Raw genomic sequence first — 16635 nt, 5'->3', positions numbered from 1 at the left:
AAAAACCTACTCTCTAATGTCCGTATAAGCACAGCCACCCGGTTCCCAGCCTGGAAATGTCTAAGCTTAGCAGACCATTCTCTGTACTTCTTGTGCTTTCGGCACATGCTCCTTTACCAGGGGCATCACCTTAGCAATTCTCTTTCTCATTTGGGTGATATGCTCTACCACTGTCTTATGTGGAGAAAATTTGCTTTCCCAAGTCAGGCAGCCACTGTGGTCTTTGTCCGTACACCAGATCAAACAGAGAAAACCTGGTAGATGCTTGATGTTCCTCTTTAATGGCACACATAAAACGTTGGGAGGAAGCAAACCCAATCTTTTCCATCTCTTTGTACAACCTTCCTAAGCATAGATTTTGGGGTTTTATTAAACCCTTTGACCAGCCCATCCATCTGTGGGTGGTAGACAGAATTATGCAATTGTCTGATTTGGAATAAATTGCATAGATCTGCCTTCACCTTTGACATGAACAGAGTGTCTTGTCAAAAATCCTTTTAGAGAACCCAGTCCTTTGAAAATTTTAAATAACTCTCTGGCAATCAGTTTTGAGGAGGTCTTCTTCAGAGTATCCACCTCTGGATATCTTGTTAGGTAATTGAGTACCACAAAGATATACAGGTGACCCTGAGTCGATTTCACTAAGGGGCCCACCAGATCAATCGTAGTATTCTCAAATTGTACTTTGATAACAGGTGGAGGCACAAAGGGGGGTCCTAATATGCGACACTGGTGCAGTTAGCTGAACAAGTGGGCCATGAACTACAATAAATTTTCTACCTCTGCAGTAACTCCAGGCATGTCGAATGTTTCTGTTCTCCATGCCTCTGTGCATCATTTTGAGCCAAGTCCAGTACCATGTACCTAAAGGGTTTGGGGACAAGTAACTGGTCAACCACATCACCCCAGACTTACAATTAACTGCAAACTGGGGAAAACTTCTTTTAGCCATGGGCACACTTGTGATACCCCATTAATCATGGTGACCTGTTCCCTGGAATTTTTTATTGTGAGGTCCTACATTTGGGTGGCACCAAATGCACCCTGTGACACTTTCAGGGCAGGATGTGCGAAATTATGTTGAATCTTTTGTTTTATTATTTTCAAAACAGTACAATTAACAGCATACACAATAGAAAAGTACCAAGAATACAAGAGCAATATAAACATAGGAGACATCATATACAGATGTAGCAGAAGACGTTTTCTGCCCATCATGTAGAGCAACACACAACAGAAGTTGCATGTTATTCCATCCTCCATCATGAGCTCTTACTAAACAGTAGTAGGAGAAAAAAATACATCTATGAGATGAATACATAATTGTAACTATTCAAGATAGCACACTTTAAAAGACATGGAACATCTTGGTAGTGGAGGAAAAACCCTCCACTACTCACAAAAGTATTGTCAATGAACATTATAGACAGGGAACAGCAAATAAGATATTTTAAAAGGTTTCTGATTTGCCATTTTCCCAAGAAATCATCCACTCCATATCACAAATGGCATCCAGTTAACAAGCCTACTCCAGTAGTGGGGGGGGGGCATTGGTTTATGCCAGTATCTGGCGATGATAATACATGCAGAGGTAAGGAAATTATGCAGGAAATACTTCTTGATCTGTTTGTAAGACCCTGACATCAGCGGGAGGATAGTAAGTGGAGGGGTGTTCAGGATACTATAGCTCACATCTTTAAGTCAAAACGTCATCGGCACTTTCCAAAGTTACACTATCCAGCCCTTTAAACGGAGCAAGTCTGACACACTATCCAGGCAGTCCTCTGAGATGTCCAAGAGGGCAGCGCTGACCCTCTCTGCATAGCAGGACATCCTCCATTTCACTCCTCACTTCATGGGCTCCTCCTGCGGGGGACAATGAGCCTAGATATGGCCCCGGGAGTGACACCACCAGCACAGTATGCTCTCCTTCCTTCATGCCAGAGCAGAACTCTGGGACACTGGGTGGTTACTCCCTGGCTCTCCTGTGTGCTGGTTTCAGCATTTGGAGGTGGCTTGATTCTCTTCACTGGCAGGGGTCCTCAGGGACTGGCAGGTCCCAGCAGATCCTCTGCAGCTGTGTAACTTTTCACCATCTCTACAAGTTGATCCACCATCTCCGGGTGTCCATGACTGGGATGAAGATTGTTTGGCAGGCACTTCAGGTACCAACCCACATGACCCGTTCCACCATTTGAGGACCAGACAATGCCTCCAGCTGCAGCTATTTCTTGACCAGCTGGACCAGGTTTTTTATCTGGGACCTTGGCAGCTGGCCTGGATGGTACCTCCAGCTGTGTACTGTTTGGGCCTGTACAGCAGTAGTCACCCTAAGGTTGGCCGGGATCTTTGCCTTCACCCGTTTGTAGTTTTTAATGTCACCAGATGGTAGGTCAAATTAGGCCTGACAGTCTCTCACTCTCTGCTAACTGAAGAACTGAGAACTGAGTGATCAAAGGTCTTTGATTGCTCAGTCTTAGAATCTGTGGGGAACAGATGCAGCATCGGACTGATGTTGCATCCACCTAGGTATAATTTTTTTTTTTTTTTTTAAGAACCCAATACTTCTCTTAAATTTTTCTAGTTTTTTTTTTTAAAGGATATGTTTACCTTTGGGAACATGTTACATGTTTTTAGGGTGGAACATGTAACATGTTCCCATAGCTGCAGTCATGACCGCAGCCCCCATCTCTCGGGGAGAGCTCTATAAATGAGTGCCTACAAGTCCCAGCAGCCATAACGGCTGTGGGCTTTTAGTTTTAAATGAACTACCACAGCGCTGTGGAGTGCCGTGGTAGTTCATTGAAGCTTCCTGTCAGAATACCTGTTTGCTTGTACATCCCGTACGGCAAGCAGATATTCTGACAGGTCTGCGGGAAAGCTGCATGGCATCAGCGATCTACTGATCGCTGGTGCAATGCTTTCGAGGCTCCTACAGACAAAAATAATAAATGCAAAAAAAATGTGCATTTATTATTTTTGTCAAAAAAGGTGAACGTATCCTTTAAACACTGGTCTCTGTCAGCCACAAGTGTATATTCTGTATACTGTTATTATTGTTACAGTCTTGTATATTATACTCCTCCTTTTCATTCATATAAACAAAGGTGAAGAATGTATTTAACATAGTTGCCTTCTCCCTGTCACTTTTGAACAATTTCCCCAATCATCTTTTATGGAGCCAATGCATTCTGACCTTGCCTTTTTACTATTAATATATTTGAAAAAATTGGGGGATTTTTTCTCTCCTCAGCTATGTGTCTTTCGTAAGCTATTTTAGCTGCCCTGAGTGCACTCTTTGTAGGTTTGGAATAGATGACCTGTTGGCCTTATATTTATTAAAAGAAAAATGTATTATGCTTTCTTACATTAATATTTAGTTACCCAGGTTCAAATTTTGTTATTTTATATTTGTTGCCAGTGACGAACTGACAAATGCGATTGTCCTTAAAGCACTGCCACTTCAGCATTCTTTGTTGCAAGAGTATCAGTGTCATGTAATATGGAATGCACAAAATTCTGCTTTTGTCATATAGACTGAGACCCATGTTAAAACTAGGTTCTACTCCAGAGCAAGGGATGTATTGTCACGCTGAGGTTGAGTGTTGTGCCGGCCTTCGGCAAAGTGAATGTTTAACGGTTTTTGAATTGGCTCTTTTGCCTGGTCTCCTCCATAGCTACAAATAAGGGTATTCACTTATGGGGTACTCACGAAGCATACAGTGTGAGATGAGTGCATCCGAAAGGAATAAGCAAAAATCCAGAGTACCGAGTCCCCTGGGCCTGTTTGTTGCAATGAAAATAACTGGAATACCATCCTTCTCAATCCCACATAGTAGGTGAGGAAGAATATGAAGAGACAGAAAGGCATAGAATAGACTAAACTGATCCCACAGTCATGAAAGCATTGGCTGTGAAGGTCTGGCAATCCCTGGATCTAGCGGCAAACCTATCCAGCGTGCGGTTTACACTGGATGCCAGGAGATCCATATTCACATCCTCCTCTTGTGGCAAAGGGCTTAAAATACGTCCAGATGGGGGGCCCATTCCTCCAGATCCAGACACTGGCAACACAGAAAGACTGCCTGATAATTTTTCAAGCCTGGAATGTGAATTTCTATGCAAAAGAGGATCAAGTCTGCTTTTTGAGTGGTGTGGCTCTTGATGCCTTCGTAAGTATTGACGTAGGCCACTGTGGTGACACTGTCCAGCTGGATTCCGATTGTGTGTCCTTGCAATAGAGGATCCAGCATTGAAGGGAACATCATATCACTCCATGCTTATACCATGCTGCCAAAATGTTGACTTGCAATGATGTGGAGTGAAATTGAGCGCATAGTACAGCCCTAGGCAACCATGAGACCCAGAACCCTCATGCAGACATGAACCAAGGGCCTCTTAACCTGGGACTCGGGGCATGAGAGCAAAGTTACAGAAGTTTGTCCTGTGGTAAGAAGATTCTAGATATGTTCATGTATAGAAACAAGCGCCCAGATACTCCAACCTGTTAGATTGGTTCAGCAATAGCTTCATAAGATTGAGGATCCACCCAAAATTCTGCAGAGTCTGTACTGTATGGTGGTTGTCGGCCCAAAGGGACAGGGAAGCCTGTTTTTTTCTTAGAAGACTGTCCATCTACCCGATAACATGAGGCAGGTAGGCATTCTTGATGCCCATATAGGCCAGAAAATCCCCAAGAAAATTGGAGACAATGAGGAAGGCAAGGAGGCAGAATGGAGCAGCTATCAAAAGAGAGGATATCTGGATCCACTGTGCTAACACCCCCTAGGGAGCTAAAGGCTGAGCCTGAGTAAAGAAGCCCATTGTACCCTTTGTTGCTGCACTTGTGATACACAATGCCTGATAAAGATGTACTCACAATCCTCCACTGTAGGGGGTTGGAGGGGGGTGCCTTGTTGCAAGCACCTTTAAGTGGCAAACCAAGGAGTATGGAGCTTCATAGCTAATACTGTGGTTAAGACCAGGAAATGTGCACTGGTTGGCATCTAATGCCCAAAGAGGCAGGGAATGGCCACACAGACATAGCAACCACCTCCAAAATTAGGTAGAGTAGATGCAGTATGCACCACAGACCGTGCCATAGAACCAGCTGCACAGGTGCAACAGCACCATCGCTGGTGCCCTCCAGTACTGAGCAGTCTCATACAGGTCAATGGTGTAAAAAGATTAATCCTGCTTAGTGGGTTTCCACCCTCTACTCGGCAATCTTCTGAAGAGGGATTTAACCATGCCTGGCTTCACCCTCCAGTATGGACATACCATAATGGAGGGATTTTCTAAGACTGGGCTCTGTACCATGCAGACCACAAGTCATGTAGAGCACCTTGCAGCTAACACATTGCGCTATGTGCCAAGGGAATTACCCACAGAAGGTTTAAGTACTGGAAGCAACATCACAGGTCAGTCCTGTGTCTTTCATGTGATGTGGACCTAGTACGTTCCTGAGAGGTGAGGACGAGTAGTCAACCAATCCAGAAGCTACAGAAAAGCAGCAGTAGCTATGGTGCAGCTAAGTCTTGATAAAAGAACCAGCATGGAAGAACACACACAAAAGAAGCAAAAAAGCTCAAATTAAGAACTTAAGCATATTTCAGTGGTTGAATATAACCCAGCTGTATGAATTTTAAAATGTGTCCTGTACTGTCCAGTGAGGAAAACCAACTATTTATAGTTGGTCTGAAAGCCATAAGTAACCAATTCACAGTTTCAAATGCAAGTCTCCCACACTGCACTTAGTTCTTCCTTCAGAGAGTTTGTATAAATCTTTATCAAATGTGCAGCTAGAGGCATTGCTTAGATCTTGTCTTAGATGTTCTGGTACACCTGCATGTTCATGTCCATTCTACACCCACTGCTGAACATAGCTTTCCTCAATTACAATAATAAAAATTCTTCCTGAAATACCAGCTGTTTTAAAACAATAACTGCAGTCATTGTGGAGGCTATGGCTTAATTATTTGAGCTATCCTAAATTTAAAAAGAAAAAACATACTGCATTCTATTTTAAAAACACCAAAATGTCCTCCAGCATTGATCAATAAATGATAGAACAAGCAGTCATTATAATACACATGCATTACACATTTTTAACTGTAACTAGTATTCATAATTTTGAAAACCAAGTCATTAGTTACCTGTCACACAGTAATATGTGCTTTAAGACATAGAAGAGCATTAGAAGAAACAATATGCATGTCCTTCTCTGAACAGATGGACAACCTGAGAGGTATGACAAGAGAAACATTTTTAAAGGATTTTTACCTGTATACTGCCACTAAATGTGATGGTCTTCCACATAAATTCTACTTTGCCCACAAGAGGGGCATGCTGTCTGTTGTTTTTAAAACCTATGGCCGTAATTCTCACATTACCATTTCTTATGTAATCTGCAAAAAAAAGGAATAAATTTGGATATTGATTTGTTTTTAAATTTACCAACTAGTAACTTACCAAAGTAAACCAATTAGTATGCTACAACAGATTTGCTAAACCTTAATATAAAATGTGTCAAAGGTATCAGATAGATTGACAACAAAGGAATAAAAGGGAAAATTAAGCAATGTTAAAGAAGCCACACGAGGCATAAATAGAAATAAGGTTTCACTGTTCACATTAATTCTGCTGTTACCAAATAATCCATCATAGAAAATTAAAGTGAATGTATAGCATAAAGTTTTATTTTTTTTTTTTTGGATTATTATTTTTTGCTGTCTATGTCCTGCTGGGGAGATTTCCCTTTACTTCCTGTCCTAGAAACACAACAAAAAGCTGGAGGAAACCTCTCTAAAGTCAATAGATTTTCTATGTTAAATGTTGTCACTAAAGTTTCCCTTCACCTCTTCTTTTCATGACATCTCTTGAGGTAACTCCCACCGGTGTAGATACAGACAGCAATAAAAACTTGACTGAGGGACTAATCTATATTTTAGCAAAAACTAACAAAAAAAAAAGTTTTGCCTTAAAGTAGAACTATAGGAAAACTTTCTTTTTTCATATTGGATAGAGTAAGGGAGGGTTATAACCCCTGTCAATGATAATGATAAACAGGACAAATAAAGAGGATGAATCTCCCTAATGGGGACACAGACAGCAATAAAAATGTAATGGGTGTTCTAATCCATCTCCACCAATAAAAACTGACAGACAATTACATTTTAATAAACTACTACCTGAACTTTAAAGCACCTAGCAGTGCTTGCAGACAAGAATCATTACATATCTATACATGGGTCCAGAAAGTCTAGGGATAGCAAATTAGTTTTCTGAAATCAAGCTCTGGCCTGTGCCTTACAATTGTTTATCATTGTTGGGGTCTTACTGACCACTGTCACTTCTCGAAATGTATGGAGATTTTGTTATTAACCACTGAATTCCCAGTTTGAGCTCATGCTATACATTTGTTCAAGCCACTGAACCACCAACGTTTACATTTTAGCAAATATCAAGGCAAAAAAACGCAGTTATTTACCTGTTAACTGTACTTCCAGGAATCTTCTAGGACAGCACCACATGAGAGATAGGCTCTTTCCAGGAAACACCCGATCCACCTTTTTCACCTATAAGTAGCCTCTCTCCCAGGGGGACCCTCAGTACAGGAATATGACCGAAGGCCTAGGAGAAAGCATAAAAATGGTAGTAGAAACAATATATCACTAGTTCATTACATGACAGAACACCAGCATATAAGTACACAGTAATCGGGAGGGAGTTACACTGTCCTAGAAGATTCCTGGAAATACAGTTAACAGGTAAATAACTGCGTTTTCCCAAGTCATCTTTTAGGACAGCTCCACATGAGAGGACTAAATAGGAATAAATACATTAGGGCGTGGCCTTTGCTTGCAGGACCTTCCTGCCAAACGCCTGGTCCTTGTTGCCAATCAGGTCTAATCGGTAGTGTCTGGCGAAGGTGGTGAAGCTGGACCACGTTGCGGCTTTGCAGATCTGTCCGGGGAGGCCCAGCTTTTTCCACCCAGGAGGCTGCGTGGCCCTGGTTGAATGCGCCTTTAAGCCAGGTGGAGGCCAGAGATGCAGTTTTGTATCCTTCTGAGATGGCCTCTCTTATCCATTTTGCGATGGTGCCTTTGGAGGCATTGTATGCCTTCTTTGGGCCCTGGAACAAGATGAAGAGACTGGACGAGAGTCTCCATGTTTTCATGCGCTCGATGTACGCAATTAAACATCTCCTTACATCAATTTTGTTGTAGTCACCCTCTTTTGCGTTTCTTGGGTTTCCATCAAGGGATGGTATTACTATTTCTTGTGATCTGTGAAAATGCGACGTGACCTTTGGTAGAAATGCTGAATCTGTGCGGAGGCTGATTCTGTCCAACAGGATAGTGCAGTATGGTTCTATTACCGACAGAGCTTGCAATTCGCTGACTCTGCAGGCGGAGACTAGTGCTATAAGGAGGGTGGTCTTAAGGGTAAAATGCCTGAGAGAACATTCTTCCAAGGGTTCGAAAGGTTCTTGCTGAAAACTCTTTAGAACTGTGCCCAGGTCCCATATATGGTATTTTGGTATGGACGGAGCTCGACGTCTAGAGATAGCCCTCAGGAATCTGATTACTAAGGGATCTTCTGCCAATCTTAGCTCCAGAAAGTTTGACAGAGGGGCTACTTGCACCTTAAGAGTATTGGCGGCCAGGTTCTTGTCCGCCCTGGCTTGAAGGAATTCAAGTACTGTATTTAGGATGGGGGCCCCCGACAACTCCTTCCTGTTTCTCCAGAAGGAAAATTTCTTCCAGATTTTATCATATATGGTGTTTGTTGATTTTTTCCGTCCGTCTAAGATGGTGGCAACCACTCTTTCTGATAACCCTTTCCCAGCTAGCCTGTTCCGCTCAGCAGCCAAGCTGTCAGGGATAGTTTTTTCGGGTGTGGGTGTAGCACTTCCCCCTGGGCGAGAAAGTTATGCGCAGGTGGTATCATCCATGGGTCCATTAGGCTCAGTTCCCTCAGCCAGGAGAACCATGATCTTTTGGGTCAAAATGGAGCAATCAGGATGACCCTGGCTTGAGATGACTGTATCTTCTGTATCACCCTTGGTAACAATTTGAACGGTGGGAAAGCGTAGAAGAGGTCACCTTCGCATTGTTGGGCTAGCGCGTCTGTCCCTGCGCTCCTGGGGTCTTTTTGCAGGCAGAAGTACTTCTCTAGTTTTGTGCTTTTCCTGTTGGCAAAGAGGTCTATGGAGGGAGTACCCCATCTGGAGCAGATTTTGTCGAATGCTGTATGGCTGAGGCATTACTCTGTCTGGATGACTTCTTCCTGGCTCAACTGGTCCGCCAGCTGATTTAGATCCCCTTTCAAATGCAACGCCGTGATGTATTTTAGGTTCCTTTCTGCCCAGCTCAGGAGTGTTTTCGCTAGTTCCATCCGTCTCCGGGACCTCGTGCCCCCTGCCTGTTTAAGTAGGCGACTGCCATTGTAATGTCGGACAAGATCTGAACCTCTTTCCCTACTATCTTCTTCTGAAAAGCCGTGAGAGCTTTGAAGATTGCCAATAATTCTTTGAAGTATGACGACCTCCCTGAGATCTCCACGTCCCACTTGCCTTGGCCAGGCAGTCTTCCATATGCGCACCCCACCCCCACATACTTGCATCTGTGGTGATTCTTACTGGGTTGACTTTCTTCCACTTCCTTCCTGCTTCCAATGTGTGGATATTCCCCCACCATCTTAGTGATTCTCTCACTTTGTGCGTGAGGCGGATACTGGAATCTAGGGATGCTTGGCTGCCATCCCAGTGGGAGAGGATGTGGTTCTGCAACACTCTGGAGTGTAGCTGTGCCCACTGTACCCCCGGTATGGCGGCTGTCATGTGCCCGACAAGCTTCATTGCGTTTCTGACTGTGTAGGTTGCCATCCCCCGGAAAGTCTTTGTATCTTGCTCTACTTTGAGCGCTTTCTCAGGTATAAGCAAGTATTTGTGGAATCCAGAATATTCCCCAAATACGTGATCCTCCTGGAAGGGACTAGCTGTCATTTCTCTATGTTTATTAACCACCCTAGGTTTTCTAGGAAGGATATTGTGTGTTCCACGTGGGATTCCAGACCTCTTTCCGTGTCCGAAAATAAGAGCAGGTCGTCCAGATAGGGGATGTTGTTTACCCCCTCTAACCTCAGGGCTTGTAGAGGTTCCGCTAGAATCTTTGTGAATATTCTTGGAGCTGACGACAGACCAAAGGGGAGTGGATTGAATTGAAATAAGATCATTCTTCATTTGCCTTTCAGTGGGAACCTCAGAAATTTCCTTGATTCTTCCCTTTCTAGGACCGAGGTTAGTTCTGGAGGAGTATTCCCTCGAATGGCAAGCCGCAGAGCCTGGATTTGGAGGCAACGTCCCCCTGCCAAGATTTTAACCAGATGGCTCTTCAGGCTGAATTTATGAGCGCAGTCGATCTTGCTGTATATGATGGTCTCCGCCGATTCGTCTGCGATAAAAGCCACTGCTTTTTCCAAAACTGGTAGTGATTTCAGGATCTCCTCCGCCGATGTACCTTGTTCAAGGTGAGAGCGGAGCTGTCCCAGCCATACATCTAAGGTTCTGGAAACGCAGGTTGTTGCTACTGCCGGTTTAAAGTTCACTGCAGATGCTTCCCACGCTCTCTTTAGGAATGTGTCTGCTTTGTGGTCCTTTACGGAACCGCCGTCCTCAAAGAATAAGTCCGTCGATTTCAAAATCCTTGAAAGGGGGGCATCTGGCTTCAGGCAGGGTTCCCACACGGACGCATCTACTTCTTTAAACGCAAATTGCCTTTTAAGGTTTTTTCGGAAAGAAAGCCTTCTTTTCCGGCTCTTCCCATTCCCTCTTTATGGTAGACCATAGGTTGGAATGAACCGGGAATGTGCGGCCTCTTTTTTGTAACCCTTGTAAAGCTGGTCGTGCAGAGAGAGATCAGGATGTTCCTCTTCTAGATCCAGAGTATCATGGATCACCTTCAAGAGGCCTTCCATATCTTCTACTGGAAAAAGGTACCTTTGCAATCTGTGATCCTGGTCTTCTGCCTCGCCTTCCTCCGAGTCTGAAGTGGTGGAAGGTTCTTCTTCTCGACTCGCGGTGGTGGCCTGGTCCTGCTTCCTCCTTTTCCCTCGCGGGGAAATGCCTGAAGTGCCAGGTTGAGGCTCGGCCAGGGCTGGTTCCTGCCTCTGCTCCCTAAAACTTTGAAAGGTTTTAGACATCTCCTGTGTCATGTTTTGCAGAAATTCTTTAAAGAGGGATCCCGACTCCTTAATTAGATTATCAATACATTCTTGGCACAGTTGCTTCCGCCAAACACTAGCTAGCTTCTTCCTGCAGGTAGTGCATTTTTTCTTTGACTCACAAGGAGTTTCTCTTCCCCCTCTATCCTTGTGGGCCCATCTAGGGACAGGGAGACACAAGGTATCCTGTAAGCTGAGGGGCCCCAGGGGACTGACCTACATGCACCCACTGGTACCCAGAAAGCCCTAGGGTGCTGTAGAGAGAAGAGGAGGAGAGGGAGGAGAACCCCCAATCCCCCAAAGACGAAAAGGGCCAGCGGCCGGGGGGGGGGGGGGGTCGGGGGAGGGGGGAGAAAGGGGGGGGTGAGTGGCAGCCAAAAAGGTTCTTACCTTGCTGCAGGCCTCCCCCAGCTCTGACAGATCTGCCTCCATTCTCGCCGCAGCCTGCCCTCTGTGCAGCTGTTTTTGTAGGGTTGACGAGGCGCCGACCTCCCTCTCATGGCCGCCGGTGGATGAAGCGGCCATGGCGTGGGCAAATTTGCGGACCGCCGCCCATAACCAAAATGGCGGCAGTCCGCTTCCTGTTCCTACGGCACCAGAAGTGACGTCACGGTCCCGGTGCCCAGAAATGCTGCGGCGTCCCACACTTCCTGGTTCCATGCTGCCGAGATCCAGGAGGAAGGTAAGCTTACCTCTGTCCCTCAAGGGATGGCACTACCAAAATAGGTCGGCGGAGCGGGCTCTACCCCCTGGAGAGCCCAGCTTGGACCATCCGGGGGGTCTATCCCCCCGTCCCAAAGGGATGCTTCAGGGTGAAAAACCTGGCTGAAGCCACCCCACAAGGCCCCTGCCTTGCTAAGAAAAGGAGGAAGGGGGGCCCTCAGCCAGGGGGCCTCTGTACCTCGCCAGACAGCCAGGGAAAAAAAATAAACAAATGGGCATAGCTTTGTCCTGGCCGGAGGAAACACTAATACTGAGGGTCCCCCTGGGAGAGAGGCTACTTATAGGAGAAAAAGGTGAAGCAGGTATTTCCTGGAAGGAGCCTCTCTCTCATGTGGAGCTGTCCTAGAAGACGACTTGGGAAAAAATATTCACTAATTTTTTAAATACATGCATATTTCTCCAAGTAGGAGTTGATTTACTAAAGGCATACAATATAGGCTGTTGTTTGCAACGGAATGTTTGCTTAGCTTAGTGAATGTGGTGAAACAGTGCAGGACACAGGAATTGATTCCTAGTTCATGGGTTATATGTTGCTACCTTCACATAATTGGACACTGGAAAAGTTTTGCTCAGACCACCCCCACCCCCAGTGAATCCCTACAATCCTTCCCACTCAATGAGGCTCCAGTTTTTAGAAAGAAATAAGGAGAGAAAAAAGGAGATGGAGCTGACCAAGCTCTAAGCCATAAAACTCTGCATATATACCGAAAGTAGGGACAGTCTGGAGATCCAATGAATCACATTGTCCATTGAGTCTACACAGAATAGTAGGGCCAAGAGCAAGAGTTGTAATCATGCAGAAATCACAGTGCAGCTGTGAGTCATATAAGAACTGCATCTCTACGCAGAGAAAAACTTCCAGAAAAACAGCCAGTTTTAAACAGGTCATAATAATGTTACCTATATGGCCTAATAAGCAAATCGATAAGGCTAGGGAAAAAAAAACTAAGTGTAGATTACCCCATAACCTGTGCCTTCTAGACTGTTTGTGTGCTTAGCACTGCGGCGTGTCTTTTGGATACAATATAGAGTATACTACAGATCCAAGTAACAATCTAACAAGACAGGAACATACACTCACCGGCCAGTTTATTAGGTACACCTTGCTAGTGCCGGGTTGGACCCCCTTTTGTCTTCAGAACTGCCTTAATTCTTCGTGGCATAGATTCAACAAGGTGTTGGAAACATTCCTCAGAGATTTTGGTCCATACTGACATTATAAGATGATGATAAGATCAGAAGATGGGTACACTGTAGTCCTAAAGGGATGGACATAGTCAGCAACAATACCCAAGTAGGCTGCGGCATTTAAACGATGCTCTATTAGAACTAAGGGGCCTAAAGTGTGCCAAGAAAATATCCGCACACCATTACGCCATCAGCCTGAACCGTTGATACAAGGCAGGATGGATCCATGCATTCATGCTGTTTATGCCAAATTCTGACCCTGCCATCTGAGTGTTTGTAACAGAATTGGACCCCGACTGCACTAGGGTATTTCCGTTAGACTCCCACTTCCCTGTCCGAACACAGATCCACGGACACCACCGCTGGCCATACAAGATGAGACAGCACCAGACTTGAAGGAAACCAGGAGATATACTGCTTTATTTACACAGATATAAAACATTCAAGGGAACAACCCACCTCCCTGCATATGGACATAGGGCAGGGCAAACCAAATCTAGCAACCAGAGACACATCAGCAGACACCCCCCAACAAGCCAATACACAAACACATACATCCCATAATAGTTTGCGCCCAAGCAAGACACACAATAGAACAATGGGATGCACCACATGGCAGTAAACAATGAACAACCCCCACAACCCACCTATACATGTCTACACAATATCAGGACATTCCACTCTGTACCCCTAACAGGCACAGGGTGACTTACACATAAGAGGGATATGAGTAGCTGAGACAGGGGTTTCCTCACCCCTCCAAAGTGAGCTGTATTCCATGGGTCCCCCACTCAAAGTCACCCCCGTCACAGTGTTGCAGTTGAAATTGAGACTCATCAGACCAGGCAACGCTTTTCCAAACTTCTATTATCTAATTTTGGTGAGCCTGTCCGAATTGTAGCCTCCGTTTCTTGTGTAGCTGACAGGAGTGGCACCCAGTTTGGTCTTCTGCTGCTGTAGCCCATCTGCTTCAAGGCTTGACGTGTTGTTCGTTCAGAGATGGTATTCTGCATACCTTGGTTGTAAAAAGTGGTTATTTGAGTTACTGTTGCCTTTCTATCATCTTGAACCAGTCTGCCCACTCTCCTCTGACATCAGCAAGGCATTTTTGTCCACACAACTGTTGTTCACTGTAAGTTTTCTCTTTTTACGGACCATTCTGCGTAAACCCTAGAGACAGTTGTGCTTGAAAATCCCAGTAGATTAGCAGTTTTTGAAATACTAAGACCAACTGTCTCACACCAACAACCATGTCATGTTCAAAGTAAAAAAAAAATCCCCTTCCTGATCCCCTTCCTTGGTTTGAATTTCAGCAAATCGTCTTCACCATGTCTAGATGCCTAAATGCATTGCGTTGCTGCCATGTGATTGTCTGATTAGCAATTTGTGTTACCAAGCAATTGAACAGGTGTACCTAATAAAGAGGTCGATGAGTGAATAGCCAGGAACTGGTATATAATGGTAGAGGAAAACCCTGTCTTGCCTTGTTCAAATTGTTGGTCCTGTTAAAAGTCTGCAATGTGCCCATCATGGTGGGCATAACCCTGAATGGGGCTTCAGGATCTGCATGCCATATGAACAGATCTCAGCCCTGTACTTCTAATGCAACAAGTGGCTAGGTACACTTGTTGTACCACGTGTCAACATGAGCACCAAGCACAGAATCCAGTGCCTAAAACAAATGTTACAGGCCGGCCCAACTACTGCAAAGTCCAGTTGCCATTACCATGGTATACACAGAGGGTGACCGATCCGGGAGCTGCTAGTGAGCCATAAGGCAATAAGCAGTCAGATCTTGATAGCATTGTCAGTCAAAGGACATACAAAAAATCTGGTGGTAAATAGAAAACAAATTTTCCCCAACAGTACAAGCGCTAAGGACATTAGAAAAATCTGGAGCCTGACAGGGTGGGTGAGTGGATGGGGTTAAATATATACACTGGTGGGCGATGCCACCAAAGCTTCTGCCAATGTCCAATCATCTGTAGGAAGCAAAATAGAGCCCATGGTCTAAGAATCAATTCTTGTATCCTGCACTGTAAGATTAACATATTGCAGTTGCATACCGAAAACTGCTATGCGAAGCCCATACAAAGTCTGTTCTTCCAGGGTTTTAACAAATTCATGTGGTATACTTGGTACTTCCCAGGTTAATGTACTCTATAATTTACTTCACCAACATTTTCTACCACCTCAAATGGCCCCTGCCACCTACTCTCTACTGTTGGTATAAGCACAGGCACCCAGTCCCCAACCTGAAACTGTCTAAGCTAGCCAGAAGTGCCGTATGTAGTGATCCATGATGACCTGTTTCATGATCTGTGGTCCCATTAGTTTCTTTGACTGTAGCCACATTGTGGCCAACTGCAACAGATCATGCATTTGGGGCCATGGTGACTGGCCAGCATGGTATCTCCAACGATGCATCCAGTGTGCACAGACAGGCTCAGTTGGGCTAAGCCCCGCCACGAGGCGGGCTAAGACCTCTCTTTTTGAGTTTTTTATAATCCTTGGCATCAACAGCCAGAAGGTCCGAATTCCAGGTCTCAAACAAGGACTTACTAATATTGAGAGCCTTTGTGTCTTGTACAACAGGTACAGTGCCTCCAGAAAGTATTTACAGCACTTAACTTTGCCAAATTTTGTTATGTTACAGACTTATTCCAAAATGGATTAAATTCATTTTTTTCCATCAACGTTCTACAAACAATACCCCATACATGAAAGAAGTTCATTTTGAAATCTTTGCAATTTATTAAAAATGGAAAACGAAAAAAAAAAAAAAAAAAAAAAAAAAACACGTACATAAGTATTCAGAGCCTTTGCTCAATAATTTATTGAAGCACCTTTAGCACCAATTACAGCCTCAAGTCATTCTGAGAATGATGCTACAAGCTTGGAACACTTATTTTTAGGCAATTTCTCCCATTCTTCTTTGCAGTACCTCTCAAGCTCCATAAGGTTGGATGGGGAGCGGCGGTGCATTTTCAGATCTCTCCAGAGATGTTCAAATCAGGTTCAAGTCTGGGCTCTGGCTGGGCCACATTTAAGAGTTGGCCCATAGCCACTCCTTTGTTATGCGGGCTGTGTGCTTAGGGTCATGTCCTGTTGAAAGATGAACCGTCACCCCAGTCTAAGGTCCAGAGAGTTCTGGAACAGGTTTTCATCAAGGATGTCTCTGTACATTGCTGCATTCATCTTTCCTTCGATCCTGACTAGTCTCCCAGTTCCTGCCACTGAAAAACATCCCCACAGCATGATGCTGCCACCACCATGCTTCACTGTAGGGATGGTATTGGTCAGGTGGTGAGCGGTGCCTGGTTTCCTCCAGACATGACGTTTGGCATTCAGGCTAAAGAGTTCAATCTTTGTTTCATCAGACCTGAGAGTTTTGTTTCTCATTGTCTGAGAGTCCCTCAGGTGCCTTTTGGCAAACTTCAGGCGGGGTGCCATTTGCCTTTTACTGAGGAGTGGCTTCCGTCTGGCCACTTCACCATA

The 16635-nt window shown here is 44.7% G+C and overlaps 1 protein-coding gene across 1 annotated transcript in view; it reads right to left on the bottom strand.

The window, feature by feature from the left end:
• FBXO15 (F-box protein 15) overlaps positions 1–16635 on the bottom strand; it is a 262215-nt gene that overhangs the window by 55406 nt on the left and 190174 nt on the right. Inside the window, exon 12 of the mRNA XM_089682167.1 lies at positions 6283–6407. Coding sequence (XP_089538293.1) covers positions 6283–6407 — 125 coding nt within the window. The remainder of the gene's footprint in view (positions 1–6282; positions 6408–16635) is intronic.

Source organism: Staurois parvus, unplaced genomic scaffold, assembly GCF_062004578.1.
Source record: "Staurois parvus isolate SC_StPar_1 unplaced genomic scaffold, SC_StPar_1.0 ptg000287l, whole genome shotgun sequence".
NCBI classification, from domain to species: Eukaryota; Metazoa; Chordata; class Amphibia; order Anura; family Ranidae; genus Staurois; species Staurois parvus.
This window is presented reverse-complemented; position numbering and strand designations above follow the sequence as displayed.